General features: G+C 52.5%; 10 protein-coding genes across 10 annotated transcripts; 5 read left to right on the plus strand and 5 right to left on the minus strand.

Moving 5' to 3' along the window:
• Window positions 1-61: 61 nt before the first annotated feature.
• On the minus strand, window positions 62-1,111 carry CDEST_06125 (uncharacterized protein; the record flags this gene model as incomplete). Its single annotated transcript, XM_062922284.1, has 1 exon — window positions 62-1,111. One exon carries the CDS (start codon window positions 1,109-1,111, stop codon window positions 62-64), a length of 1,050 nt encoding a protein of 349 aa, XP_062778335.1.
• A 228-nt stretch (window positions 1,112-1,339) lies between these two features.
• CDEST_06126 (Putative metallopeptidase, catalytic domain superfamily) lies at window positions 1,340-1,916 on the minus strand (the record flags this gene model as incomplete). Its single annotated transcript, XM_062922285.1, has 2 exons — window positions 1,340-1,837; window positions 1,899-1,916. 2 exons carry the CDS (start codon window positions 1,914-1,916, stop codon window positions 1,340-1,342), a joined length of 516 nt encoding a protein of 171 aa, XP_062778336.1.
• A 3,063-nt stretch (window positions 1,917-4,979) lies between these two features.
• On the plus strand, window positions 4,980-7,040 carry CDEST_06127 (uncharacterized protein). The gene is made up of 5 exons (XM_062922286.1): window positions 4,980-5,693; window positions 5,759-6,128; window positions 6,184-6,301; window positions 6,353-6,417; window positions 6,477-7,040. The coding sequence occupies exons 1-5, from the start codon at window positions 5,541-5,543 to the stop codon at window positions 6,896-6,898; spliced, it is 1,128 nt and encodes a 375-aa protein (XP_062778337.1). The 5' UTR covers window positions 4,980-5,540; the 3' UTR covers window positions 6,899-7,040.
• Window positions 7,041-8,073: 1,033 nt separating this feature from the next.
• On the minus strand, window positions 8,074-9,003 carry CDEST_06128 (uncharacterized protein). The gene is made up of 2 exons (XM_062922287.1): window positions 8,398-9,003; window positions 8,074-8,342 (listed from the first exon to the last, which is right to left on the minus strand). Exons 1-2 carry the CDS (start codon window positions 8,924-8,926, stop codon window positions 8,329-8,331), a joined length of 543 nt encoding a protein of 180 aa, XP_062778338.1. The 5' UTR covers window positions 8,927-9,003; the 3' UTR covers window positions 8,074-8,328.
• Window positions 9,004-10,886: 1,883 nt separating this feature from the next.
• CDEST_06129 (uncharacterized protein) lies at window positions 10,887-13,190 on the plus strand (the record flags this gene model as incomplete). The annotated part of the gene is made up of 4 exons (XM_062922288.1): window positions 10,887-11,262; window positions 11,334-11,991; window positions 12,062-12,658; window positions 12,713-13,190. The coding sequence occupies 4 exons, from the start codon at window positions 10,887-10,889 to the stop codon at window positions 13,188-13,190; spliced, it is 2,109 nt and encodes a 702-aa protein (XP_062778339.1).
• A 673-nt stretch (window positions 13,191-13,863) lies between these two features.
• Window positions 13,864-14,707, plus strand: CDEST_06130 (uncharacterized protein). The gene is made up of 2 exons (XM_062922289.1): window positions 13,864-14,084; window positions 14,180-14,707. Exons 1-2 carry the CDS (start codon window positions 14,047-14,049, stop codon window positions 14,541-14,543), a joined length of 402 nt encoding a protein of 133 aa, XP_062778340.1. The 5' UTR covers window positions 13,864-14,046; the 3' UTR covers window positions 14,544-14,707.
• Window positions 14,708-15,899: 1,192 nt separating this feature from the next.
• Window positions 15,900-17,503, minus strand: CDEST_06131 (Putative major facilitator superfamily, MFS transporter superfamily; the record flags this gene model as incomplete). Its single annotated transcript, XM_062922290.1, has 4 exons — window positions 15,900-16,139; window positions 16,212-16,316; window positions 16,378-17,145; window positions 17,294-17,503. The coding sequence occupies 4 exons, from the start codon at window positions 17,501-17,503 to the stop codon at window positions 15,900-15,902; spliced, it is 1,323 nt and encodes a 440-aa protein (XP_062778341.1).
• Window positions 17,504-20,134: 2,631 nt separating this feature from the next.
• On the plus strand, window positions 20,135-20,775 carry CDEST_06132 (Putative copper amine oxidase; the record flags this gene model as incomplete). Its single annotated transcript, XM_062922291.1, has 2 exons — window positions 20,135-20,212; window positions 20,260-20,775. 2 exons carry the CDS (start codon window positions 20,135-20,137, stop codon window positions 20,773-20,775), a joined length of 594 nt encoding a protein of 197 aa, XP_062778342.1.
• A 194-nt stretch (window positions 20,776-20,969) lies between these two features.
• On the minus strand, window positions 20,970-22,081 carry CDEST_06133 (Putative NmrA-like domain, NAD(P)-binding domain superfamily). The gene has a single exon (XM_062922292.1). The coding sequence runs from the start codon at window positions 21,960-21,962 to the stop codon at window positions 21,033-21,035; it is 930 nt and encodes a 309-aa protein (XP_062778343.1). The 5' UTR covers window positions 21,963-22,081; the 3' UTR covers window positions 20,970-21,032.
• A 1,109-nt stretch (window positions 22,082-23,190) lies between these two features.
• On the plus strand, window positions 23,191-23,904 carry CDEST_06134 (uncharacterized protein; the record flags this gene model as incomplete). Its single annotated transcript, XM_062922293.1, has 2 exons — window positions 23,191-23,448; window positions 23,622-23,904. The coding sequence occupies exons 1-2, from the start codon at window positions 23,336-23,338 to the stop codon at window positions 23,902-23,904; spliced, it is 396 nt and encodes a 131-aa protein (XP_062778344.1). The 5' UTR covers window positions 23,191-23,335.
• Window positions 23,905-26,024: the final 2,120 nt, after the last annotated feature.

A 26,024-nucleotide genomic window follows, 5' to 3' on the forward strand; every position in this document is an offset into this window, starting at 1 on the left:
AAAATTAAAGGAATGTCATGATATTGTACCCAGCATTCCCACATACAGCCATGGTCTCGTTTCAGCGCCAGCTCTCAACTTCCTCAGCGGGCTCTGCAATACTCGGCACCCGGTATCGGGCACCTCGAGGAGGCGGGCATCGCGCAAAATTAGGCAAAACGTTACTCGCCCCTCCAGAAACACCTTCTCCGCCGAACCAACATCTATCATCACGGTCGTTCTTACAAGGGTTGTCTGGCGTAGCGCAGCAGTACCCGTACTTCTTGGCATCAAAGTTGTAACAAGGAACGGGTTGGACTGCTGAATCCGGAGGTGGAGACAAAGGCTCTGCTGGTGCTGTTGTCCTGGCTGGTGCCCTAGCTGTTGTGCTACTTGCCGCGTTGGGCGCCTTCGAGGTGGTGTGGCTCGTTGTGCTGGCTGGTTTGGCGACCAATTCGTCAAAGAACGCTTGGGGGAGGCCGTCTTGGTCGAGAAACCTGTTGGGCCCGGCTTTGGGCCGTGGAAGCGGTGGCTCGGACGAGCAAGAAACTGCGGAAGTGGTGGTGGAGCTTGCTATCGACGACGTGGGTGATTGCGTCGGTGTAGCTTCTGGCGGAGACGATGACTCTGTCGTCTTTGGAGAAGATGATTGCGTAGATTGCGAATCATCATCGTTGTTATCATCATCGTTGTTATCATCGTCATCGTTCTTGCCATCGTCACCACCACCGGGATCGTCTCCTCCTCCGCCTCCTCCTCCGCCGCCGCCGCCGCCGCCCCCGAAGGGAGGCAAAATCCCGGGAATCCCAGGAACTCCCGGGACAGGAACCGGAACAGGGACAGGAATGGGAATAGGAATCGGCACAATGGGCACGATGGCATTGCCGTCATCGCCTATCTGAGGCGGGGCGGTAGAGTATGACATTGAAAAAGAAACACCAGAGGAAGCGCTCACTGAAACCGGTGGCTGAGTCATGAAACGAGGCGGTGGCTTTGATGAAGTCGTTCTTCCGCTTGTGCGCGTGCTCGTACTGTTCCGCCACGCCGTTCTGAGCGTCGAAGATGCTTGAATCTGTCTTCGCAGGATGTCCTTGAGCCCTTGGTGAGGACGATATTCGGCAGCCCGGGCCATGAGGTCCTCTGGTCCCCCCAGCAGCAAGCTGCCTGCATCTCGTTTCCATGGAAAACAGGACGACTTAGGTGGCTCGCCGTAGGAGGGGTTTGCGGCGACTTCTAATGCAAAGTACGCGTAGTTCTGGGCGTTCCTGATTTTGTCGGCATCCGGGAGTCCTGCACAGCTGCTCGTGTGTTAGCAGTGAAAATTTTCGATAGTGCAAGTTGGCCTTGTAAAGCTCGGCACTTACCAATCCTCGTCATAACAACCGTTGTCGTCTTCTTCGTCTTCTTCTTCGCCTTCTTCTTCGCCTTCTTCTTCGCCTTCTTCGTCTTGTTTTGCTTCCGGGTTTTCAACGTCGATGCATCGTTCCGAATCGCTGACGATGGTGCTCAGGTGTTGCGCCTCATGCAAAAGCGTAAATCCCGCCGAGAAACTGAGGGTCGCCGTATCCCTCCAATCCTGAACCATCTTTTCATAGGGAAATACCTCGAATATAGAGCTACACAAGACCATCATATGTCCCGTGGCACGGCCATCTCCGGTCTGGTATGCAGCGGCAAGCACGTCCTTATGACAGTTCCCAAGGCCCTGATCAACGCACATGTACGTTAGGCCTGTCGGACTGAGGTTATCAACATACAGGTCATCGATGCGCTGTGGACCTGGTGGCTGCAGATATTGCATAACAGAATCGTAGTGAAGTTCCTTTATCCTCTTTCGCCTGTCGGCGTTGGCGTTGCCCTCTTCCACGCCACGGCTTGTTAGTTCATCGCTGTTGTTTTTGGCTTGGGTGGTAACGTACTGCCGAACCAAAGAGCATATGCAGGAGACTGCTCGGAATGCTTTTTCTCGAGCGCCTTCGACGCTATGGAAGCAAGTCTGCGAGCTTCATTGATAAACCCTACCAGGGCTACAATCTGTTCCTCGCTACAGCCCACTGAGCTGCGCTTTTGATCATCAATGACATAATACCCGTCAAGTGCCCGTTTTTTGACTGAATGCAACGCTTGATCCATGGGACTGATATCATGAGACGAATGGCCATGGCTCAAGACCTCCTGTCCTAAGAGTAGGACGAGTGAAAGCACCGAAACCAACCGAGTGAGTGACCGTAGCATAGTGACAAACGAGTGTGGGTGTGCGGTAGCCACATGAACGGCGACTGCACGCGCTCAACAATATAAGTATTCCCTTGGACCGTTTTGCGCCATTATTGCATTGCCCACAGCCTATGTCAGCTCGGCAAGACCGCGGTGATTGATTGAGAAGTTCATTCCACGAAGTGGCCCAAGCCATTGGGAGATATATTGATCCCGATGATCACAATGAGCGGATAAAGCTATGTACAGGTTATTCAAAGAACAGAATGGTGGCTATCAGGGTCAACCCAACCTGTTGAGAAAACCTAGTTCAGCTCTGTGCCGTGTGACCTGGTTCAGGGGCCTAGCTGTTTGTTATTACGGGGTTCGGCACGCGGCTAACTCAACTCTCCAAATCTAGCTTCATGCTGCAAGAGCAAGCATTCACCGTCTACTGGGACTAGTTAAGGGGCCTATTAATTTTCAATCAGCCTTGACTGCTTTTTCGAAAGTACATCTTTCTCGTCGGAACGAAAATGCATTGGCCGGCCACATCGAAACGTCACGTTCAGCCAATATCGCGCTTGTTAGCAAGCCCAGTCCGATTCGAAACGTTTACTATGAGCAACGTCGTTGTCCCCCGGTACAACGGAGCCAAGCTGCTGTCATAACGTGGCTGGATGTTCACTAAACTCGTGGTTTTGGAGAGTATACACAGAAAACTGCTATAATGTTCTGACTCGCATGTGCCTCGTAGTGGAGGATAGTTTTGACACATGAGCCATAGCGGGCTGGTAAGCGGCCTGTTTCCAAATCATTAACGGGTTGCTGCGGACCGGCACTTAGATTCTTAGGCAATTGCGTCTGATTCGATGTTGATCAAATCAAGAGGTTATTATTCCTTCTTTCGGCACGAGGATAGCGTTCGAGGTGCTTCGAAGACTGCGCAGGGCCTCAACGCTACCACCAAAACAACAACATTCTTCTAACGCATCGCTTTACTTTCAGTATATCAAGTATATCGATTTAGCCGAACCTTGACATTTGTATGCATCTAAGAATATTAATGGTATCTGTTGCAGGGTATAGGCTGTATAGGGCGTTGATTGATGCATGTAATTGACGGCCTCGTTTTCGCAACATTACCAGTTTGGTCTAATTTATCTGCTCTCGACACGAGAACTTGCTGTGGAAAGAACGTAAGTTGTAACTCACGCAAACGCAGCGTCAAGGCAGGAATAACCTATTTTCTAGGAGGTGGTCTGTAAGCCTGTCAGAGACATCACCTAGGTACACGCCGGTCCCACGTTCGCATGTGAAGCCAGTGTTGATTGGACATGCCCGTGCCGAGACGTCTTGGTTTGGCATTGGAACCAGTATCATAACTCAAACCACTGAATTCACTGCGGTCGAAACTTTTCGTGATTACAGTGACAAAAGCTCAGCCTGGCTCTGGCTGGTTCGACGATGGGTTTGTGAGAGCTGGAGAAATCGTATGACATCGAGAATGTGAACCAAGGCGCGATCAGCTATTGAAGGAAGCCAAGCGGCGCTGAACAGCCCGATGATCAGTGCCCGGCATCACGAGGACGCATGAAGTCTGGACTCTCTGCATAGTCCAGGAAAGAAAGGGTTGGCTTGGTGGGAGAAGGGCATCGGGTTCCACGGGTGCCGGATTCAACATGCCGCAAAACACCTGCCCCATAGCTGTGTTGCCGCCCGTCTCGCTGATAATGGTGTGGCTCATTGATGGGAAGAACGAAACCGAGACGGGGAAAGAGATCTGGATGCAACAAGCAGCCTGCCCATGTTTATAAGAGAACGGCCACGCCGAAGAACCAGAGCCCACATATTCAACCTGAAATAGAATTCAGTGACGCCATACATCAGTCGAAACATCGGCTGGAGGCCGCCTTAAACACCCATGACCCCAACCCTTCCATACGATTGGCCCCGGCGACGCAACCTCTTGGCGATGTGCCGGGGGCCTTCAAATTAGCCAAAAGACCTTCCCTGTCCGCATTGACAATCTGAGACGACATCCGCCATGTACGTTGCCCGCCCCTCGCCAGCTGACACGGAATAATAGTCAGCGACGCAGATAATTTTCCCACTTCGGCAGCCCTGAATCAGGATATCCCTGCACTGATCTCGAATCGCCCTCTGAAAAACATGACTGGGGAATGGGAAATCAGTCATTCTCATCTCTCTATTGAACCGGAGCGTGTGGAATTCATCCCCCCACTGACCTAGACCTCGGATCTGTGGATGATGTGCTTCTAGGACTGAGCGCCAGTCGTTGCCATACCGCCTGCGACATCTGGAATAGTCGCATGTCTCTACACCCTCATGTCAGTCTAACCTAATCATCAATTAGCATTTTGACTAGTACGAGATGGCAGGTTTGCCGTCTCGGTTCACCCTTGCAAATGGCCACTGGCAGTTGATCAGAGACCAGGAGCGCCGAGAGGCGCAGTCTATCCAAAACTAAGGACTAGCGACCCTTGCTTCTCTCAGCATAACAGACACCATCGAAGAGTGCTTTTCGATGCGCGCGGGCTTTGGGGCCGCGACACAAAAGGGGCCACTGGTTCTCTTTCTCTGTCTATCTGAGCCGAAAGGGGCCCAACAGCGAAATTGTCAGCATGCCCAGCCAGGAGAACATGGCCAAGATCGAGTTGGCTTCGAGTCATTGCTTTTTCCTGGCTCGTTCGTCCCCCCACCACCACCACGCGGACGCCAGCCTGTCTGACTTGACCGCCACGCGACGGGTGTTCCATGACCAGCTGTCCGGAACCTGTCTTCCCAGCGTAATGGGCTCCGCCTTCCTGACACAAGCAGGATCAAGTCGTGAGAACCCGCGTGCCTTTCATGCTTCTAGAATGACATCCGTCTCCCCCAGGGCTCAACATCAGAAGCCGGGATCGTCCTTACAGCCCGCCGACACGTTTGCGTGATCCTCGTTCCATCCGTACCGGTAGATCACCGGCAGCTAATGCTGTCGAGCAGCTCGGCCCTCTTTCCCATTGCAGCGCAGGTGGAGTGGACATCCTGCGGGTGCGTGAACTGGGCATGATGTGTGGTTAGGAGTGGATAAACGGATGCCATATCTCAGCTCCCATCCCCCACACGCGGAGGTGGGTTTCACGCTTCGCAAACTTCGTTTTCGACAATTTCTTGGGTCTGGTACTTAGTTTGCGTTTGTGATACCCCTTTGCACGGTTGCGTCGTCGCTCCTTCATATTTCCTGCCCCCTCACACGTCACATCGCAACGGCTGGTCTGTTCTTCTTGGTCTTTCAATTCTGCTGCTCCGCTGCTCGCAATCACGGAATCCTCTCGGTGGCTAGCTGGCTGGCTTATCAAATGGCGCGGCCGGAGGACTACGGCCCGACAATCAACGCGGTAGTCTGGTCCCAGGTTGGACTTTCGGCTCTCTTCTTGGGTCTAAGGGTTTACTGCAAATTCAAGAAGCGTAGTGGTCTTTGGTGGGACGACTATGTGCTCATAGCTTCTTGGGTATGTCTACCCACCTAAAGGTTCTCGTTCGATCAACTCGGACTCCAACCGACTGACGATTCTAGGTCACCCTCTTGATCGCGTCGGCACTCACCTCTGTCAACGTATCCCTCGGCTTTGGCAAGCATGTCTACCAGATCAACCCCGTAAACTTTCCTCCGATTGGCCTCAATGGCAACGTCATCAGCACGATATCTATCACCTCAGCAGTGTGGAGTAAGACGTCTTTCGCGATGACGCTTCTCCGAATCGAGGAGAAGGGTTGGACGAGGTATATCATATGGACGGCCATCATCTCCATGAATATCTTAATGGCTCTGAACGCAATGGCTGCTTGGGTGCAGTGCTCTCCCATCCAGAAATTCTGGCTGCCCCAGACGCCGGGGAAATGTTGGGATCCCAAGGTCGCCGCATATTATGGCGTCTTCGCTGCAGGTCCGCAACCGACCATCTGTTAGCCAAGAGCTTTCTTACTGATCCTTGTCGATAGCTTACTCCGCTTTGATGGATATCATGCTCGCGCTGCTGCCCTGGAAGCTGATTTGGGGGCTTCAAATGAAATTACAGGAGAAGATTGGAGTGGGAATCGCCATGAGTATGGGTCTGCTGTAAGTTTGGTTCTACCCGTATCAAGGTCCTCTTCTGACGCATTGATTTAGTGCTGGAGCAACCGCCATCGTCAAGTGCACAGCTATTCCTACTCTGCTCTCTGGAGACTTTACATGTATGCGGCCAATGCCCACCTTGACCTTAATTGTTAGACCTGCTGACGTACCCTTCCAGACGATGGCAGCGACCTCGTCATCTGGGGAACCTGCGAGTCGAGCGTTACCATCATGGCGGCCTCCATCCCTGTTCTCCGCGTTCTCATTCGAGATGTCGCGAGCACTGCTCGCAAGTACTATGGCTCCTCCGGCACTCACACCAACGGGTCCCGATTCGGCCACGGCGGCAGCGGTATCACTCGAAGTAACACGGTAACGGTAACGACGACATCATCTCAAAAGGGCTCGATTCGGAGAAAGTGGGACAAGCTGGCCGACGACCGGAGCGACAAGAGCATACTTGAGGTCGAGCCTGAACTGGAATTCGGCAAGATCGTCCGGACGAATGAGATTGTGGTGCAATACGACACGAGAAGTGTGATTGAAGGACATAATGGGAGCTATGAGATGGGTCGCGTGAACCCAGGGCGCATGGTTTAATGCAACGAGGATGTTGCAAGACGACGTCTTCCAAGGAGGATGCAGTGAAATTATTTGAGATCCACAACTTGAATCTATTGTTGTGTTCTTTCCGACATATCATCGTGACTTCTTAGGTAAACGGGTAAAACAAAAATTTCTTGTGGCCAGGTCACCTGTGAAAATTATTCATGAATGAATCTGCATAATCGGTCCGTGACAAAATCAAAGAGCTAAAGCTATCAGGTCCTCAATCAAACTCAGAGTCCAACACCAACAGACCTTCGTGAAGAACCGCTCTCCACCACAACTATGGCTGAACAATTATCTTCTTACAGGACTGATCTATCATCATTACTAGCAAGGTTCTTGTCTTGTTGAAGTGAGTAAGGGCAGTTGGTCGTAGACAATCTGTTTATGTTGATACCGCAAATTTTTATCCCTCAGCCAACTTCAGATTAATCGTGTAAGTCAATGCGGGTCAGAATGGGATGCCAAACTCTCTTGACAGACAGGAAGAACAGATTTCTCCACAGCCGTCATCAAGACAATTCTGATGAGGTTCAAAGATGTAACAGCGCATAGGGCTGGCTGATAGGATGTTCTGGAGCCCAGTCGTCAAGGCATCAGGTCTGCCTTAGTGACCTATGTGGCCTATATTGAGACAATAAAGTAGTGCAGAAATGAAGCAAGAAACCTGTTAGGAAGTGATTGTAAATCTTTGATTTGCCAAGGTAGACACAACTGGAGAAATGTAACCTTGCTGGCCATCCTTGAACTTCAAGCGAGTGGTTACGTGTCTTCATTATCACGCCAGAGGCTTCACGCCTGTGTCCCCAAGGAACTTCATCGCAACAAGCGTTGTGATCGATCAAGACAGCAGGTAACTCCCAAAGCATCACTTACTAACGGTCAGTCAGAGGAGTGGTGCACTTTGGGATGTAATGAGGGGACTAGTCGATTGGTCGCATGAACTGCGACTTGAACTATATACAGATGTGAACCTCACAGGTGTGAAAGTTCTGGATATGTGGTTTCCAAGTTTCAGGGACGGTCCTAGACCGGCCGGCCGCCATTGCAGATTGCGAACCGGTGGTAAACCCAACGCGGTTCTTCGCAACATCGGAAAAACCTAACGACGACATATCATCTTGCGGACAGCAAATGGTGTTCATCAAAATAGTATTACTCCTCTTGCATCCAAAATCATCAAACTGTCGTTACTTCATTATCCAAGTCTTGTGTTGCACCACCACTTGATCTTCTCTACCACCAGCGATACTGTCCAGAGGAACGGATCAGTCACTGATAGACTTCCTCTTGAACCTTACCCTCGTGCGATTCATTCCTAAATCTTTACCTTGGCTGCGTACTACACAATAGGATTCAGCCCGGCCCACGTATCCATTTAAGATCATTCCTCTGTGTCTCTCTATCAATGTTACTAGGTATCAAGAAGCACGCCCTAGAGCAAGGTTAATATATAGCGTAAAAGACTAGGGCATATAGAGAGCTCTTACACCACGTTCCATCAAAGTGGTAGTCAATTTGACCAGCGTTGGTGGGAAGTCTCAAGGTGAAGATGGTCCGCCTGCTGTAGGAAGGGTTGCCAGGAGCCCAGCCCCTGCGAGCGTTCACACCCGGTTCCGCCTTTGACATTGGATACGATGCATTGAAGTGGATCCAAAGATTGTCCCGACTGGCAACCTGGAGTTCAAGGTAGACCATAAATTCAAGTTTTTGTTTGTCGTCGAGATCCTCATTTAAACTTTCCGTTCTCCAGGCGCGGTAGCGCAGATGGCGTTTACGAGTTGAACCTTTCCAAGTGATCAAGGGAATCTCCGTGTAAAGTGGGATTTTTTCGTCGCCTTCATAAACGTCTTTGTTAATCAGGCTTTCGAGATCTGGAATAGTGACGTCGATAGGCTTAGTCTTGGACTTGCCAAAACAGAGGGAGCCCAAACATGATCGAGACTGTGCTTGCGGCAAGGGCTCGGAGGCTGTCAGGCAAGAAGCCAGAGCAAGAAGCAGTGTAATAACCCAAAGCATTAGGCAGGTATTCAATACAAAAGAGTGTCTTTAATAAATAGAGAGGAGTACACAAGGCAGAGGTAAACTAATAGAGTAGTGTGAACAGCAGCGTAAAAGTCTTCATACATGAAGCACAACTACATAGCTATATATCCTACTACACGCATGTCATCAGAAGCACTTCGGGCAACGAATGGCCGGAGTCTACGGCTAGAAATTGTTTCCGTTCTGCGCATCCTGTTAAATTAGGTGTGCTTGAGGCCCTGCCCAAACCCCACAATCAGAGGATTCAGCTTGCAAGCCGCGAGTCTTTGCAGGTACTGCCAGGCTGGTTGCTAAGCGCTATACGCGTTTGAAGCGTATTCCGGCACATACCAAATCATGGCAATCACACGCAACCTCTCTACTACAAATACAGTGGGAAAAGAAAATATATGTAGCAATGCATGCCTTATTCCGGGTACCTCGGCTTTACTTGTTTACGAACCTTAACCTTATTCTGTTAGTAGTACCCTGCCTTAGTTGAGTACTTTCAAATAAGAATACAGGGGCTTAACATTAATTTTAGTGCTTTTACTATGACAATTCATGCAACCTTCATTTCCTAAGAGGGCTGTGCATTATCTACGGATTGCGTCAGTCTCTGAATAGCAATTGCGTCACATGAATCGACTGGCGGCAGTTTGTGCACAGCCTGCCTCTCTCGGCAAAGATGCGGAATTGAGGACCCCCCGACCGAAATTTTTGCGTCAAATAATGTTGTGGCAGCTATGCTCTCCTGGACAGTCGAGTAGAATCCGGCCTGGATAGCTCGGGGGGATTGCAGTGGCACGCTTGAAGGAGTGGATGTGAATGGCGGCGCGCAGTATGATTGACATAACGTCAAGAAGCCTTGCAATCAAGACTTTCTCGCTAACTGGCAGCGCAACTCCCTTCGGACTCATCGTTGATCATGAGTGATGAGAACGGCGCTCAAGCAAGGACAACACATTGGTCCGCTGTACCGGTGCGTTATCCGATCCCCATGCAGTGGCGAAGCCTTCCTGCGCGTGCAAAGAACATAAATACAGCTCTACGTAACGTAGCAGAGTCTTTTATCACACCAAGTCTGATATGCTTGTAGGTCTTCTTGGTCGTTATTTTCACTGCGGAGGCCGTGTCCTTCCTGTTCCTAGCATCACGATTTGTATTCTTTGGAGCAAAACCAAGTGGCAGAAGGAACGACAAGAGAGGCTATGCGAGACGGTGTTCGACCGCTCGTGGAACTACATTTTCAGACGATGCATCGACAGCATGCTCATGCCCCCAGCCTTCGGTTGAGCAAGGGCCAGAGTCCATCCAATTTCTGCAACATCTGGAGACCGCAGTCCGAGAGGGCGCCTCGTCACACGATGACAGCCAGGAGCTGGCCAAGATAGATCATTAGATTGACGCAAGACGCCGTAGCATTTGACCCAGAGCTAAGGCGGAGGATTGCAAGTGAGGCAACGGCGTCCAATCGCCCAAGCAAGTATTTGCGAGAACGTATGTCCTTTTCAGCAAGGACTCAAGTCATTTCAGTAGCTACGCGCATAACTTCCTAGGAGTTGACGGTGCCAAGAACGCTGCCTACGTTGGAAGATAAGAGGTAAATCGGGAGAACGATAGAAAGTTGACCTGCGTGTGCCGCAGAGATTTTGATAAGCTTGCTGCTTATCTGTGCGGCCGAATTACGTATGCTCAAGTTGCTTATCTCCCTCGTCAGCGGGACTGCGGGTTTGGATGGGTGGGTGGATGGATGGGCTTCCATTCTAGTTTATTCCAATTGATTCAACTTCAACCTTGACTCGTCAACACCGGTAACGTTCGCGTCTTTGTCCATTGGTCTCTAAAGTCTATTCCGCTCTATTGCAGCTCATACCCTCGACAAGGGGTCAGTAGGTTGGCCTCCTCACTGTAGTCAAGAAAACGCACGCAAGTCCCACTGCGCATTCACGACATGCCCCGGCCGCCGGTGAGGCCCGAGGATCGGAAGCGGTCCGCCAAAGCATGTGTTGCCTGCCGAGCGACCAAGAAGCGCTGTGATGCTGCTCAACCATGCCGAGCATGCGTCAACCGCGGAGTGGGAGCATTGTGTACCTATCCGCAGCAATCTCGAAACCGTCGGGCACACAGGCAGCCTCTTGCTCAGTCCCGACAACTCGATTCCACAAGCCGGGACACCAGAGAACGGAACCGAACCGCCCCACTACTCTATCGACGAGAAGGAACATCGTCTTTAGAGGGAGGAGATGCCACAAGCTCAGCGGGCTCAACCACGGCGGCAACGTGTGGGCCCCGGCCCGTTATGATGTACACCTGCAGCGGAGAAAAAGGTACATCGGACTTGTTGTCACGAAAACGCGGCGTTAATTTTGTACATGGACTGACGCATAAAAACGTGTAGTTTACGTCGGAAATGCCTCAGCAATTGCCTTTCTTCAGTACTTACGAGGAAATCTGCCAATTCTCGGCCCAGACTTTACCATAAGCCAGGGATGCCATCGAATGTTTGAGGCGCAGGCTCCAGTCCAGACAAGCGAAGAATTTGCGGATGAAATCGATGAACAGGAGAAAAAAGCTCTGGTTCAACTTTTTCTGGATGCAGTGAGTCTAACACTACCTCCGCCAGAGTATCTAAGACCAGCATGGTTGACAACAATGCCAATGCAGTCCAGTGGGCTTCTGGACCTCTTTGATGAGTCCGAGACGAGTCGTCTTTTGGCAGATGTCAGTTCTCTGAGAATTCAGAATGCAAATGAGGACTTACTGTGTCTTTTCATGATGATTGCAATCGGGGCTCAGTGTCGAGGGCAGCCCGACGACGCCCGCAAAGCCTTTCGCTATTTTGAGGAAGCTCGCAAACTGTCATTTGTGGGAATGCTGAGCGATCCAACTCTGAACACCGCTCGAGGATTCACTCTCATGGCTTTCTACATGTTTGGCGCATGTCGTCGCAATTCGGCATTCATGTACCTCGGAGTCGCAACGAAAGCGGCTTCGGTCATGGGCCTACACATGTCGGGGCAGTTCCAGTCGCTCTCAAGAGCAGAGCGCTCTCTGAGGTATACTTCATGCCGACTCTGCCCTCCTCCATCTTCGAGAGTCAAAACGCCGTACTAATAACAGCCACAGGTCTCGTATCGACAAAAGCATCCGCCTCTTTGATGTCATTTGTAGTTCGATCCTTGGTAGGCCAACTAGCATTGCGCCATGCCGGCCTAAAGAAACGGCGAGAGCCTACTCTGAACCACATCGTACTTTGTCTGTCGATAGAGCTTGCACTCTTGCCACAACTCTGAACGAAATCGTTGAAATTCTCACCGAGGATTCTCAACTGGGGGTTGTTCGCGCTGAAAGATTCTTGGAGAAAATTAAAGATTGGAGCAAGAATCTATCGCCGGCATTACGTCAATGTCCACAGAGAGAAGCCTCGAGTTCCGCAAACCCCCAAGATCGTCAAATTGCCATTGGAAATATTCATGTTGCCTGCACGTACTACTTCGGCATCATACTGACGACGCGCGAGTTCCTGATAAAGCACATCATGCCTCAGCTCGACAACGAACCTTCGCTTACGGACATCAGCCAGGAGGACAACGCATCTCCAGAGAACAAGAGGAGATTTGCTGATTTATCCGATGCTTGCGTGGATGCGGCGGTGTTCATGTCAGAGATGTGCTCTGAAGCACTAGACTCTCGCACCATCATGGGCAACATGTGCATACTGAAGTGAGTGCAATCAACTCGGACACGAGGCATATGTATAAGCTAAAGCTCATACAGGGCGTGGCTGTTTGCTGCTGGTTTGATTTTAGCCTTCTCCTTGCTTGCTCCTGAGGTGCCCCAGTCTCGTGAAAGAGCTTTCTACAACGCTTTGCGAGTTCTCGACTTTCTGGGCCATATGAGTCCGCAAGCAGCACAGTACCACCGTCTGCTTTTGAGCTTCTCACAGGCAATTGATACCTTCAAGACCCACTCGCCAACTAGGCACCATCAACCACGGGCGCCGTATGTTGAGAGATTCCTTTCGGTCCGGTTGGCAGACAGACCTGGCAACACCCGAAGGAGAGTTTCGGCCCAAAAGTCTCATCCCGACGGCCACGTCAGTAGAGTCGGACAACTCGAAACGGACGAGAAACTCGGACAAAGTATATTTGGCCCACGATCGGTAGCCAATTCAGAGCGTGGCGGAGAAGACGTGATATTTAGCCTTCTCTGGGACGGCGAAGCGACTTTATTTCCCAGAGACTTTGACTACTAGGATACTCTGCAAGAGAATTCAGAAGTTTGGTGTTTTTCTTGCGTTGGGTCTGCAAATCTGTCGATACAGAGCAGAAACTTCAACGACTTGTCAGCTTTTGTAAGGGGTGGGATAAATCTAAACCGGCCCCTTACTCGCCGTCGTGCCACCTGTTTTCCAGTAGTCAATGATTGTAGACAGTGTCCGCTTGAAAGACCAGATGAACAGTCGATTCGACAAGTGAGTTATTAGCCGGCGAAAGTTACTTCAATTCCCAACCTCGAGGAAGTGTCACTTTTTGTATTGGATCATCTCCGAACCTACATGTCTCGCCGAGGAGAATATGCTGCTGCCACGAGACCCCCATTTATCGTGAAACGAGCGCAGGGATCTGCAACACCAAGATCGTTGTCTGACATTGACGAACACACGTAATCCGAATGTGGCCAACCGCGTGGAAAGCAAGACCCCAATACCAAGCTGTCGTTACCACCCCTAATAACCCCTCCCCCTCCACGTGCTGAGAGAGGCGCAGTTTCATATATGAGACGACAAGTAAAATGACAGATCTCCCCGTCGGTCAAGCCGCGGCCCTTTGGACGCCGCTACCACTACCAAGAAGCCGATATCAGATGCTCCCGAGCCAGAGAATTCTCCCTGGTTACGAGTCAGAGAGACGCCTCCCACATTACGTCCCATGGTCGTAATACAGTGGTTCGTTCCATGTTGAGGTGGCCCACGACGTGCAAGATCGGTGTGCTTGCCAAGCACCTTCGGGAGTTTGATCTTCGTATAAAGTCTTTCGCAGCCAGCCTCACCAGCTCCGAAAAGTGCTTGACACAGCCAAGCTTTTCAAGTCACATCCACCTCTGACACAATGAAAAATATCTTGTCCTACTTCTTGATGGCGATGATGTAAGTTCTCTCTCTCTCTCTCTCTCTTCTCTCTCTTTCCATATCGAGAATAGAATACCACCAAATGGAACAAGTCTCAAGCTAACACCCCACAGGTTCGTGCTGGCGCACGCTCAGCAAGGCGACATTCAGTGCCGCTGCAGAACACACATCAGAAACTCGGTCGTCCAGACCGGCGGCCCCCAGCTCTGTGGCCAGAAAGGCGGCATCCTCAGCAGCAATAGACAGCTCTGCACCAACCTATCGCAGAACTTTACCGACACGGACTGCCGCGCATTCGGCGACTCCTTCTTCGCAACCTGCGGCACAGCGCGCTCGGCGATCAAGAGGGGCATCTACAAGCGCGAAGTCACGCCGATCCAGAAGAGGCCGAGAACGGGATGGCAGTTTGGTCGGGAGCCTTTGGGCATCCAAATTGTTTCCCGTCGTCCGATCCCCGATAGATTCTCACGGAAGTGAGTCTGGATATCGGCTGTTCAGTTTGAAATAAGCGTTTTTTTTTCCTCGTACATATATTGGATGAAATGGAACATTCTCGAGTTCAGTTCGCTATTCTCTCAAGCTTCTTCTTCAACTTCGTCAGGAATGCATTGGCATCCTACTTAGCCTCTTCCAGGATGTGCATTTCCTCGCCATACGTTTTAGCCATCTCAGCTAAGCCCATAATTGCAATGTCCATGTTCACGAAACTCGACTTCCACTGCGGCCCCGGCTGGCGGTCCCACGACTCGACATCTCGATTGTCAGATCCTCCAACAAGCCATCTATGTTCCAATAATCCCCTCCTTGGACATGGACATGATATCGCTTTCTTTGCACAGTTCATTGAGTTGACCGTTAGCTTTCTCGGAGTTGCACAATGTATACCAATCCCGGTTAGCAACAATAGTACCGCCATCAAAAAAAGTGGAAAGCGCCAGAGCCAGGCTCTTCCTCTGCTTCAAGCTTCTTCTAAAGATAAAGAAGGTCGCTTTCAACATAGCCCTCCTCATCTAACGTCCAGTACACTAATTCGGGCTTAAGAGACGCATCAAAATCGTCTTAAGTAGTTCAGATGGACGTCATAAAGGCGTCTTCTTCTTTCTATGTGGGCTTTGTAAGCATATGGATTAGGACTATTTCATCCTCAAAGTCGTAAGTTGGTGGAGTCATATTCGCGCTAATGTTTTATTATTGATACTGACCGCTTGCGACACTATCCTGTGAGACCACGAAGGCATAGATGGAGGAGAAGGGGCTCAAGGAGCCATGACAATGCGTCAACTAGCTTCAACAAGCTGACACGCAGCGAATCGGCGTCTGTCCCATCAACTCGAACCCCGTGATCTGGGAATCTTTCCACCGTGAAGCTCGCCAACGGCCAGCCGCTGGGCATCCGTCGAGACCCGGCCTGACTACTTACCGAGTGGCTCCTCGTCGGCGGGGAAACATGAATCGACTGGTGTCTTTGAAACCATTACAGGCTTTCAAAACTGAAATTGCCCGAGCCGCCCGCCCTCAAAGCGGACAATCCTGCAGACCTGATTGGTTCCTTTGACTGCCTGTTGTAGCTTAGACTACCTGTCCAGCTCCTGGAGCCTGCCAATCTAGGAACATGCAGACATCGGTCAACTGGCTAGTACGAGTAATGGGTGATCACTGACAAGGAACAATCGCCTGGCCCTGTTCTGGAGATAAGAAAACTCTCGATAAATACACAGTATTGATACGCAAATGAGAGCCGGCTACTGAAGGTATAAAGTGCAAGAATCAAAGATGCGGCAAGGATGCTTTTGTGGTCCGATTAAAGATCCTAGATGAATCTATCTTCGCATTTTAATAACTAGCAACTTTGACGCGTAGAGCTTCATATCTATGCTCCGACGCTTTCCGAATGGCCTTGCCCCAGATTACGAGCGGAATGAAAAGGAGTGCAAAGCCCGAGCTGATGCATCCACAGATGACGAAAATGTAAGTCAGGCTCATGGAGTCCAGCCACGGCACGATCCCGAACGGCAGAGCGATCGTCCCAGCGTTTCGAATGAAGGTGATGAAGACAAAACAGTCCGCGGTAATCTGTCATGATCAGTCAGGGCCGAAACCAAAAGAACAGAGATTCCAGAGAGCGGGGATAGACCAGGAACTTACATCCGTATACGTATCGATAACGACCGTGAAACTTATATCCATGATGGCGCCCATGCTGAAAGCATACATGGAACTTCCGATGCTGGGATAGATCCAATGCATTCTCTACAGGCCAAGTGTTAGCGTTGAAGCCTAGCAACGGCGACATGCACATTTCTTATCTTACACGGTCCAACGTCACGCCGTAAATCGCCAACCCAGATCCCATGAGGACCGCCGGAAGCGCGAGGATGTACAGCCGGAACTCGGGCTCAAAGACGCCGTTACTTCGCTTCGCCAGCCGGACAGCAACCCAGTCTCCGCAGAAGCCCCCATAGAGACTGCCGATTGCATTTCCGATAAAGGGGCCCACAAGCATGAGACCAACACCGGCGGTGCCAAAGCTATACGGCGGAGCCGAGAAGACTATGGGGTTGACGCTGCTCATGAGCACCAGGAAGAAGATGGCGTTGGCACTCTGCACGGCCGTGAACAGGACGTGCAGCAACATGGATGTCTGGAACGGGGTGACGAAGCCTCGAAACAGCGGCTCTGAAGTCGGGGTGAGAAACTGCATCCGCTGACGGAAAGTTTTCATCCGTGGGGGCTCAAGGGTCGTTGCGGATGCTCGGTGTCCCACGGGCACGACGGGGCTGCCGTCAAGCTTGGAGGTGGCGAAAGCTGGGGGTTTTTTCATTCCCTCTACCTCGTGCGGTCCGGCTTGCGATGATTGTCCAACAGACACTGGGACGTACTTTGTCTCTTCAAAAAAGAAGAGGAAAACGAATGTCATGATGGTGAGGCAAATGCCAGTGGTGTAGTAGGCCCACCGCCAGCCTTGAGCCTCGGCCTGCACGCCTGATATTGTCGGGATCAAGGTATTCCCGAGCATGACGCTGATAATGTAGAGTCCGTTGGCCATTCCTCTCTGGTGTACGAAGAAGACGTCTGCGATCTGTTGATTACGGATGATTAGGACTCCATATGGTGGCGATCAAGCGACGTTACAAGAGCTCTTTTTCACTTGCCGTCATCTCAGCAACGGTCTCGTTCGCGGAGCCTGCGAGACCGAAGAGCAGATTCGTCATGTACATCTCGCTGACCGTGTTCATCCTGCCAGACCACCAGGCGGTCCCGGCCAGAACCGCCGTCGAGATGACGTACGTGGAGCGCCGTCCGTATTTCTTCGTGAATGGTACGAAGATGAAGCTGCCTACGGCAAGACCGGCGACGTTGCAGGAAATGCCAGCATTGAGCTGCGCATAAGTCATGTTCAGTTCAACGGTCATTTGAGGCCAGAAAATCGTCTGCATGACGAGTCTGATGATCTCCGCGATGGACGCCGCTGTTAGCAAACGTTTCTTCCCCTTCCGAATTGCCTGAGGCTCAGAGGTCTTGAACCCACGTGGCAAATATTATGATGGTAAGGATGTACACAAACAAGGCGTTGACTGCCTTGCGTGTGAACGACCAGTTCTGGGTGACAGGGCATTAGTAAACGGAACACTCTGCTCTCCGCCATCTCGGAAGATTCATTGCCGTGATGTCTCTCTCTCTCTCTCTCTGGAGGACTGAGCTTTCCGGACATACCAGCGGATCGTTGGGGTCGGCCGAAGGCTCTGGCACAAGGATGATGGTCGAGGGACCTGTACAGATCCAATGTGTTAGTAGCGCACGGCTCTACAGCCCTCATCATGGTTGGCCCAGGTCCAGCGACGAACAAACTTCACTAACCCGACAACAAGCGAATTGTCCCTGGAGGGAAGCTGTCATCCGACACAAGTCTTTCGGGATCTGAGGCTGCCATGTTGATCTCGGTGAATTGCTTTGGATGTCTTTAGGGAGTATGGCAGGATATCATGGAAAAGAAGATGCGGTAGGGCACATGGAAGAAGAAGAGAATGGAGGGTCTTCGAGTTGACGAGTGCCACAAAGAGGGCATCGAGGTAGCTCTCTAATACTCTCTGTCCAGTACGCCAGTATCCCAGTTCATCATGACATTGAGGCGTCGACATTGGTTATCTTGCAGGGGCGGTGATAAGGGGTGTGGGCTACTCAGGATACCGCAAGGGTGAAGGTCCGTAGATCAAAGCTGAATGTGAAATCTGGGGATGTTTTACCAGGCCCCCTAGAGACAGAGATTGTGGGCAGAGAGGCAATTGGCTGCGCGAAAACCTGCCGCAACGGATCTAGCGCTGCCCGTTGCACATCGGGATCCTCCCTATGTGTGTATGTTTCCACCCCGTGATAGTCCGCGAAGTTCGTCCCCATCACATCAGTAGCCGTGCTCCAATGCCGCGACTGGCTCGTGGAGATATAAAGATTCGTCCAGCATTTCTTCAACGATTGAAGCGTTCTCTGTGGCCCCTCTACGGCTTGCACCTGCATTCGACCAGACGCAGCGTGTTGATACAGGAACCATGGCGTTGGAGAACGGCCACCTCGAGCCTTGCAGCCACGTGAGGGTAGAACATTGATCCAACTAGGCGCTTTCAGACCTCCCAACGTTGAGGTAGGGCGACTTACTCATCTGGGGGCCCTGGAAATCGCTTCTGTGAAGGGATCGCCAATTTGGCTCCGCCGCACCCGCGTCACAAAAGCCTTGAGGAACTGATTGTGGATGCCAGCCTGCCAGCCTGCCAGCCTGCAGGAGGATGCGGGACGTGGCCGTACGTATCTGATCTTGGTTCGACATGATTCCCAAGAAAGCCCACCCCACGGCGAGGTCTAGCTCTGCATCATCGATGATGATAAGCGGGCTATTTTCGCCAGTTTCCAAGGGTAATGTTCTTCAAGTTGGAACTCGCCAGTTTCATGGTCTCTCTTCCAGTAGCCATAGATCCGGTGAACGCAAGACTCGTGTCAATGTCGTGGCGGTGGGCTAGCAGCTCACTTACCGGCATAAAGGCAGAGTCTTACTTGTACGCGCCAGACCATTGAATCTGGTCCCTGTCCGAGCCAAGATACGGCCTTCAGAGCCGGCTTGCTGGTTTCATGGTATCCTGCGAAGTTGCGATGTATACCTCAGTTTGCTTGAATACCACTCAAACAGAGAGTCATTGATTGGCTCTTCGGCCTTCCTTTCCGGGCATAGATCGTGTTGGGATACGCCGGATGGTGGGGCGGGCTGTGCATGAATGGGGTGCCCTTGACTGACTTGACGATGAAGCTAGCTCCGAACAGGAGATCTGTATATGAGTGTAAGGGAACGTCTTATCGACCAGGTATGTATGCCTCTGTTTTCTCGTTGGGTTCCACGGGTTTTTTGCTGTTCTAGGCAGTTATACCCTATCCAGCCAATCGACCTCAGTGTTCTTATTGCCACCGCTGTGATCTTTCACCGTTATCGGCGAGAGTGCTTACAACAATTAGAGTGTTAAGAGTACCGGACGAAAGACGTTTCTCAATGGGCGTACTCAATACTGGATAGATATGGCTTCGGATCCTCCGCAGTCCGGTGACGGGTTGAAAACAAAATACTTTCGGGTCAACGAACCCTCGGTTGTTCGGGTTTGGATGCTCAAATGACAAAAGCCCATGACATATTCCCGGGTGCAGTTCGTCGACGACAAGCCCGAGAAACGACGGAACCTCAAGCTCGCTCACCTTACTTTTGTGAGCTCACTCAGGCAAGTCGGACTATTGAACTTTGGCCCCCATCGTCGAAACACGCCTTACTAAGAACGATCTTGGATACCAAGTCCCTTCCAGGCTACACCGTCCTCCGGGAGAGCCCCGTGAGGCGCCCCCAACTCTGTCTGGCCTTGAAGTCATTCATCCACTGGGCGAGATATCACTACCAGTTCCTCATGATGCTTCGTCACTGAATGGCTGAACCTGCCTTAAGACTGATGACCAACTCCCTCAAGCTCGGATGCGACTGCAAAGGGGCCATCTACTAGATGGACGCTGCTCGGGGTGGTCCGGCCGTCATCTAGAACTCCATGTGCATCCATGAAGAGGACAGCGGTCTTCTCTCTAAGCACACCGATTTCCGTGACGGTTCTGTGATTTCTGCGAGAGTTAGGAGACTCATTGTTTCGCAGGTCACTCAGCAGCCAACCAAGAGTACGGCTTCTATTATATCTTCACCCTCTATAACACCTACAGACTGGAAATGAAGCTGACGGGGATGCTGAACACCTGCTGTCTCCGTCCCTCAGAGTCAGCTCTGCCTTTCGGAGCCCAGGTCGCCGCAGGCCTCACGGCTCACAACCATCAACACATCTTTTCCCGTGTGGACCCCGAAATTGACTACCCAAAGAGCTCCATCGTGCAGAACGATGCAGTGCCATCGGAAGCACCGGCGAAGTCGTCAGCTACGGTGACGCATTATACTGCAAGAAGACGACCCTCAAAACGGCCTTGGAAGCCGCGACAACCTACTCCTTTGAGATCAGTCGCTCATGAGAGATCATCAACCCCGGGCGTCTCAATTTCGCGACATAGAGGCCCGTCGGGTACAAGATTCTCAACAGCAACAGGCCCGCGCTGCTGGCATATCCCAGGAGTGTCGCATACAACCGCGCCGCGTTTGCCAGGAAGAGTCTCCACTGCTAAACAGGTTGTATCTACTACCAGGTAGATTGTACCCTAAGCAGGTTTCCCCCTATCAGCAAAACTAGTAATACTTATAACAAGGCAAGTTGCATTACTTTCGGTACCTATAAGGATGAAGATAGGCTTGCGTTGAGCCTGAAGATGTTAGCGTGGGGTGATTGATCAAAAGGTTCGGCACCAACCACATGGTTGACGCTTCGTGATTTAAAATGTTCTGCTTTATGAGTAGCCATTATAACTATTTATTTATTCAGGAAAGTTACATCTCTACCGTGGACACATTCAAATCTCGCTCTTCCAGCCGCTGCTCTCCTTCAACCACGCCTCAAAGTCCTGCAGCCGCGGCTCCTCCTTTCTCAGCCCCTGTATATCCGCTCCGTATCCCTCCCTCTTGAAGAAGTCAAACATCTTGCCCATGTCCGCGATGGCCCACAACATGCCCTGGCCCAGGATGGTGTACGTCTGCGGCATGTCGCTGCCGACGACCCTCTTGAAGACCTCCCTGGCCTTGGCGTAGGTGATGTCCTCGCCGGCAAGCGACACGGCCCTCCGGTCCCACCCCTCCGGGTCGGCGATCGCCTTGGCCGCGAAGAGCCCAATGTCCCGCACCGAGACGAGCTGCAGGCTCCGGTCGGCCGGCAGGGTGGACCACATGGCCGCGAACACCTTGCCGAACATGCCCGGGTTGGCGTTGTCCAGGAAGGCCGTCGGGCGGAGGATCGTCCAGCGCAGTGACCGCCCGCCCTTCGCCAGCTCGTCGGCGCGGTCGCGGAGGTGGACCTCGACGGCGTGCTTTTGCAGGAAGTGCGGCACGTCGGTGGGGTTCTCCCAGGACTTGTCCTCGCCGCCGCGGTCGACCGAGGTGAAGACGACCTGGGCGGCGCCCGCGTCGATGGCGGCGTCGACCCAGGCCTTCCCGACGACGTCCTCGTTGCCGATGGTCGTCACGATGAAGGCCGTGTCTATGCTCGGGTGGGCCTGGAAGACCTGGGTCTGGGAGTCCTTGAGGTCGCCCTGTACTGGGGTGACTGTGACGCCCTTGGCCTTTGCGGCATCGATGAGGGACTGGACCTTGGCCGAGTCCGGGTTCCGCGTGAGGGCGAGGATCTCGAGGGGCGGAGAGCTGGCGGGGAGCTCGAGGAGGGCGTCGACGACGGCGGCGCCTTGTTTCCCAGTCGCGCCTAGGACGAGAACTTTCCTTGTGGACGCCATGGTTATGATTAACGAGTCAGTTTTCGATGGAGCTTGTGTAGAAGGTAAATGAAGCGTCGTCTCGGCGATGGACGTTGTTGTGAATAAACAAAAAGAAGCATCGAGCAAAGGTGTCTGTGAAGGGGCCTGAAGGTAGGGATGAGCTCCAAGCGCACAACGTCTGAGGTGGATGTCGTCATGACCTTGCGCGCCGCCGCTCGAGCACTTCCCCAACCGCGGTCCGCATGTCCGAGCTAGCTACGTTGCGGCGAGGTAAAAAAGCAGATTTGTGCCTTGCTCCAGTGAGTTATGGACAAGGTGTAGGTAGGTGGATTAGGCACCGCACTTGATGGCATGGACAGCTTGTTGAAGTCTTCAAATTAGAGAAAGGTGTCTAGGGTATTCTTCCAAGCAGATTCACGTTCCTAGGGGTCTGAACTCCCATGGGCTGTCAAAATGCCATCAGGAAGTCTGAAAAGTCTCTCATGGCGCAAAGCTGGGCAAACTTTTCGTGTTACACATGGCCAGCCATTGGGATTCCATTGCTCATCATGATTTATGGTAGGTAAATCATTCGAACGCGGCCATGAGTTTGACTGCGGTAAACTCAATAATCATGCAACGACATGCCCTATGACATCTGTAGGCACATGCCAAGGAATCGCATGCTTTATCCAACCAGACTCCATCCAGGCCGTTGATACCGCCGCTGTCCACTGTAAAAACATCTGAAAAACTGACGCGTGAATCGTTCGATGTCGCAAATGTTGTCGAAAAACCCACTCATTCTTACACAGAGATTCGTTTCCAAACATCGGCATCATCCCAACCTTCAGTCGGGCTATCATGACTCTCTCTCTCTCTCTCTTTCAGTGTGCCGCATGTCGAATCTGGAGTTGCACCGGGACCGGTCCGTCCGGAGCCATCGGAGATCCCCAACACCCACCCACAAGAAGAAATAGTCCGTACGGCAAGCCACATGGGTGGTGGGTCATATTTCGATCGCCATCTCGCGCTCGCGGCACTCGTACCATGGATCTGGATTGTAACAACTCGCAGCAGTCGGAAACGACAGAGGTCGCGTGCCGGTGGCATCGGGCCATGACTCGCCAGCGAGAGGGACAGGCTTCTGAGGAATATCAGATGCCTTCTTAAAGAAACTGACGGAGCTGCACGAGCGAGCACCTGGGAAGAGCTTAAGAAGCTAGCTGTCCGCCTGTGCACCGGGTTCCTGACTTGCAAAGGCGCATCCGAAGGCTTGTTGTGATTGCAACTCAGTTCAGTCACTGTAGTAAATCCGGGTCAATATTCGAGCATACCCAGTTGCAGCGGAAGTGGCGTCCCCCCCCCCCCCCAACTTGACCTCATCGAGAAGTGTCCAACCTCCCGCAGCCATGTTTGGGCGCATCCTCCTCACGGTTGACGGCATCTTGCTGCTCTTCGGCGCCTTCATGGCGGACTGGAACGAGACGCACATCCACAACCCGCGCTGGCCTCCGCATGCCAAGTGAGTCCCTCACCCTCTGTCTTCTCACCACAACATTACTGGTGGGAAAGTCATGATGTCAGCAGGTGTGCGCCGAGAGGCATCATACACCCGTCAGTGATTCACAACACACACACACACACACACACACACACACACACACAGAGAACATATCTGCTAAACCAATTTCCCAGATTTCACAATGCACAGACAATGACGTTGTCCTCCATCCTAGGCGCCGCGATGCTCTACTTCACGTGGCGGGCCAACGCGTCGGCCGTGATGGCGAGGGAGTCGTTCCGCATCGCGGGCTTCTTGGGATCCATCTACTGGGTCGCCGGGTGGGCGTCGCTGCTGTTCCCCGGCACCGAAGGGCTGGACCCCGAGTTCGGCGGGCCGGGGTTCCCGCAAAAGTATCCCTTCACGGCGGCCATTGGGCTCGCCGTGACGGGGGTGTATCTCGAGGGGGGGTTTTGAAAACGTGCGTGTAGAGAGGTTGTGGTGTATAACACCAAGATCACAGTCGCAGGGAAGAGGGTGTGAGAACGCGGAAGAAAGACGAGGGGTAGGAAGGACACTCAAGCTTCTGGACACGGGGGGGCAGGGGTTCAGCTTTGGGTTTCATCATCTTCGGGATTCTTCATCTTCTGGAGACTGGCGCTCTCGCCTGCTGAGATTGCGGACGACGCGGACTCTGGGCTGAGTTCTCGGAGCGAGCGTCTAAGTAGGTCACACCGGGGATGACGAATGCATTCCTAGCGAATATAAGCCGAGCCTCGATGTTTCCCTTCTCTTTCAGGCTCGTCGTCCCCCCCAGTCCCGTCTCGGAAACTCAAAATGAATCTTTCGCAATCGCGGCGACGACGACGACGCCCGTTCTCCCTTCAATTTAGCGCCGGGAAGTGGGCGCGCGCGCGCAACCGGCACGGCGGCGCATGACCGAGAAGGGAGGGGACGGGCTGCGGCGGAGAATGGGGGGTTTTTTCCCATGGACTCGATGAATCTACCCCGGGCGGTGCGTCCGAATTGGCATACCTCGGAGGCAGAGCGAGCGAGGACGATGGAGACGGAACGGGACAACGGGCGAGAGGAAAGGGGGAAAGGAGGATTATGTGGGAAACGTGCTTGTTCTTAACGTCTCTCTCAATCTCACTCAACCAGCGCCGTTTCAAGAGGTTTGGGCCATGTGGGCTTCTGTCACGGACAACCACCGCTCTGGCGGTTCCGCTACAACGTAGTGTGCCTCCAGGTTCCGGTCACCTTCGAGGGAGGGTGGGAGGGTCTTGGAGGGGGGGGGGGGGGGGGGGGAGGGTCAGAATGACGTGGGCTAAGATTCCTAGGGGAACAGGGGTTGTGAGTGTTGGCTTTGGTCCGAATCGGCATGGGACAGGCTGCGCTTGTTTGTTTACGCTTGGGGACACAGCTCGGGTTCGCCCCATGGCCCGGGGGATCGGCACATAGACTCAAAAGCCACACAGCCAACAAGAGAAAAGGTTGTCTAGCTAAGTTTGGCCTGGTTAAGCAGTTGTTCTTAGGGCATCGACAAACAGGATTGGTCATAAGCAGGACTCGGCAGCGGCTATCCGGTTAGCTCGGGACGACGATGATGACGATCGTTGCTGGATGCAAACAATGCACGTTGCAGCCAAGTCTGTCGAGACTTTTTTTCTCTCTCACTCTCTGGGGTAGGAAGGGAATTAGCTTCCCAAGATACAGATGAATCCCAAGCCTTGGGGACAAGCACCCGTTTCGTCTCGGCATGAGCTCGCGTGATGGGTTGCCGGATGAGCTGGGCTTTTCCCCCCTTCTTTTGCTCCATCGACTGATGCTGGGTGATGACGGCGGAGACAAACGCAAGCAGGCTTTCGGGATGTGGAGAAGAAGGAATGCCCACGACCCCGTCCGCGTGCTTTGGAAGATTCATGGATGATGGCGCTGGCGCGAAGACACCTGCATCAACCCAGTTAGACTGCCGGTTTGCATCTTGCAAGTGCCCATTCTTTCCCTGGCGGTCTCGGCCTCAGTGAGTCCGTCATGAGGACGCTGCGTTGGATGAATCCTCTCTCACAACGTCGGTACATACATGCCCGGCGCCTAGCAGGGCCGGCGGAACGCCCAGAAATGGAATGGAACATGAGGGATTGGAAAACTGAGGAATGCAACGGCAACGTACGTGGACGCGGCTGAAGATACATGGAACGTCCAGCCTCCTGGCCGTCGGATGTATGTTTCTCTCCCCAAGCCCCTGACCAACGAACGAGCCGTTGCAGGGCGCTTGGGATTCGGGGAAATAAAACGAACCAGGCCGGCATAAGCCACATACATACGCAGTCAGTCACTAACTTAACTCTACTCTTCTCTTAGCCGTGTCAACTTAGCACAGCCCAGCCCATGGTCCGTCGAAAACAAAACCACCACCCCCCCATGCAGATGACGGTCTCCACCAGAGCTTACGACGACTGCACATCAAAGCAAGGATGACACAGTACCCAGCAACCGGTCCAGCCCAGCTGGCTCAGTGCAACCAGTCAGTACCTGTACAGGCTGCAGAGAGTCTACATACTAAGAGACGCAGAGAGAGAGAGAGAGAGAGAGAG

Source organism: Colletotrichum destructivum, chromosome 4 (assembly GCF_034447905.1).
Source record: "Colletotrichum destructivum chromosome 4, complete sequence".
NCBI lineage: Eukaryota > Fungi > Ascomycota > Sordariomycetes > Glomerellales > Glomerellaceae > Colletotrichum > Colletotrichum destructivum.

Coding starts and splice junctions, on each gene's coding strand:
- CDEST_06127 (XM_062922286.1), top strand. CDS start 5,541: ATGGCGCGGCCGGAGGACTACGGCCCGACAATCAACGCGGTAGTCTGG. Junction 6,302..6,352: donor GCCATGAGTATGGGTCTGCT/GTAAGTTTGGTT, acceptor GCATTGATTTAG/TGCTGGAGCAACCGCCATCG. Junction 6,418..6,476: donor GCTCTCTGGAGACTTTACAT/GTATGCGGCCAA, acceptor GTACCCTTCCAG/ACGATGGCAGCGACCTCGTC.
- CDEST_06128 (XM_062922287.1), bottom strand. CDS start 8,926: ATGCTTTGGGTTATTACACTGCTTCTTGCTCTGGCTTCTTGCCTGACA.
- CDEST_06130 (XM_062922289.1), top strand. CDS start 14,047: ATGAAAAATATCTTGTCCTACTTCTTGATGGCGATGAT. Junction 14,085..14,179: donor TACTTCTTGATGGCGATGAT/GTAAGTTCTCTC, acceptor AACACCCCACAG/GTTCGTGCTGGCGCACGCTC.
- CDEST_06133 (XM_062922292.1), bottom strand. CDS start 21,962: ATGGCGTCCACAAGGAAAGTTCTCGTCCTAGGCGCGACTGGGAAACAA.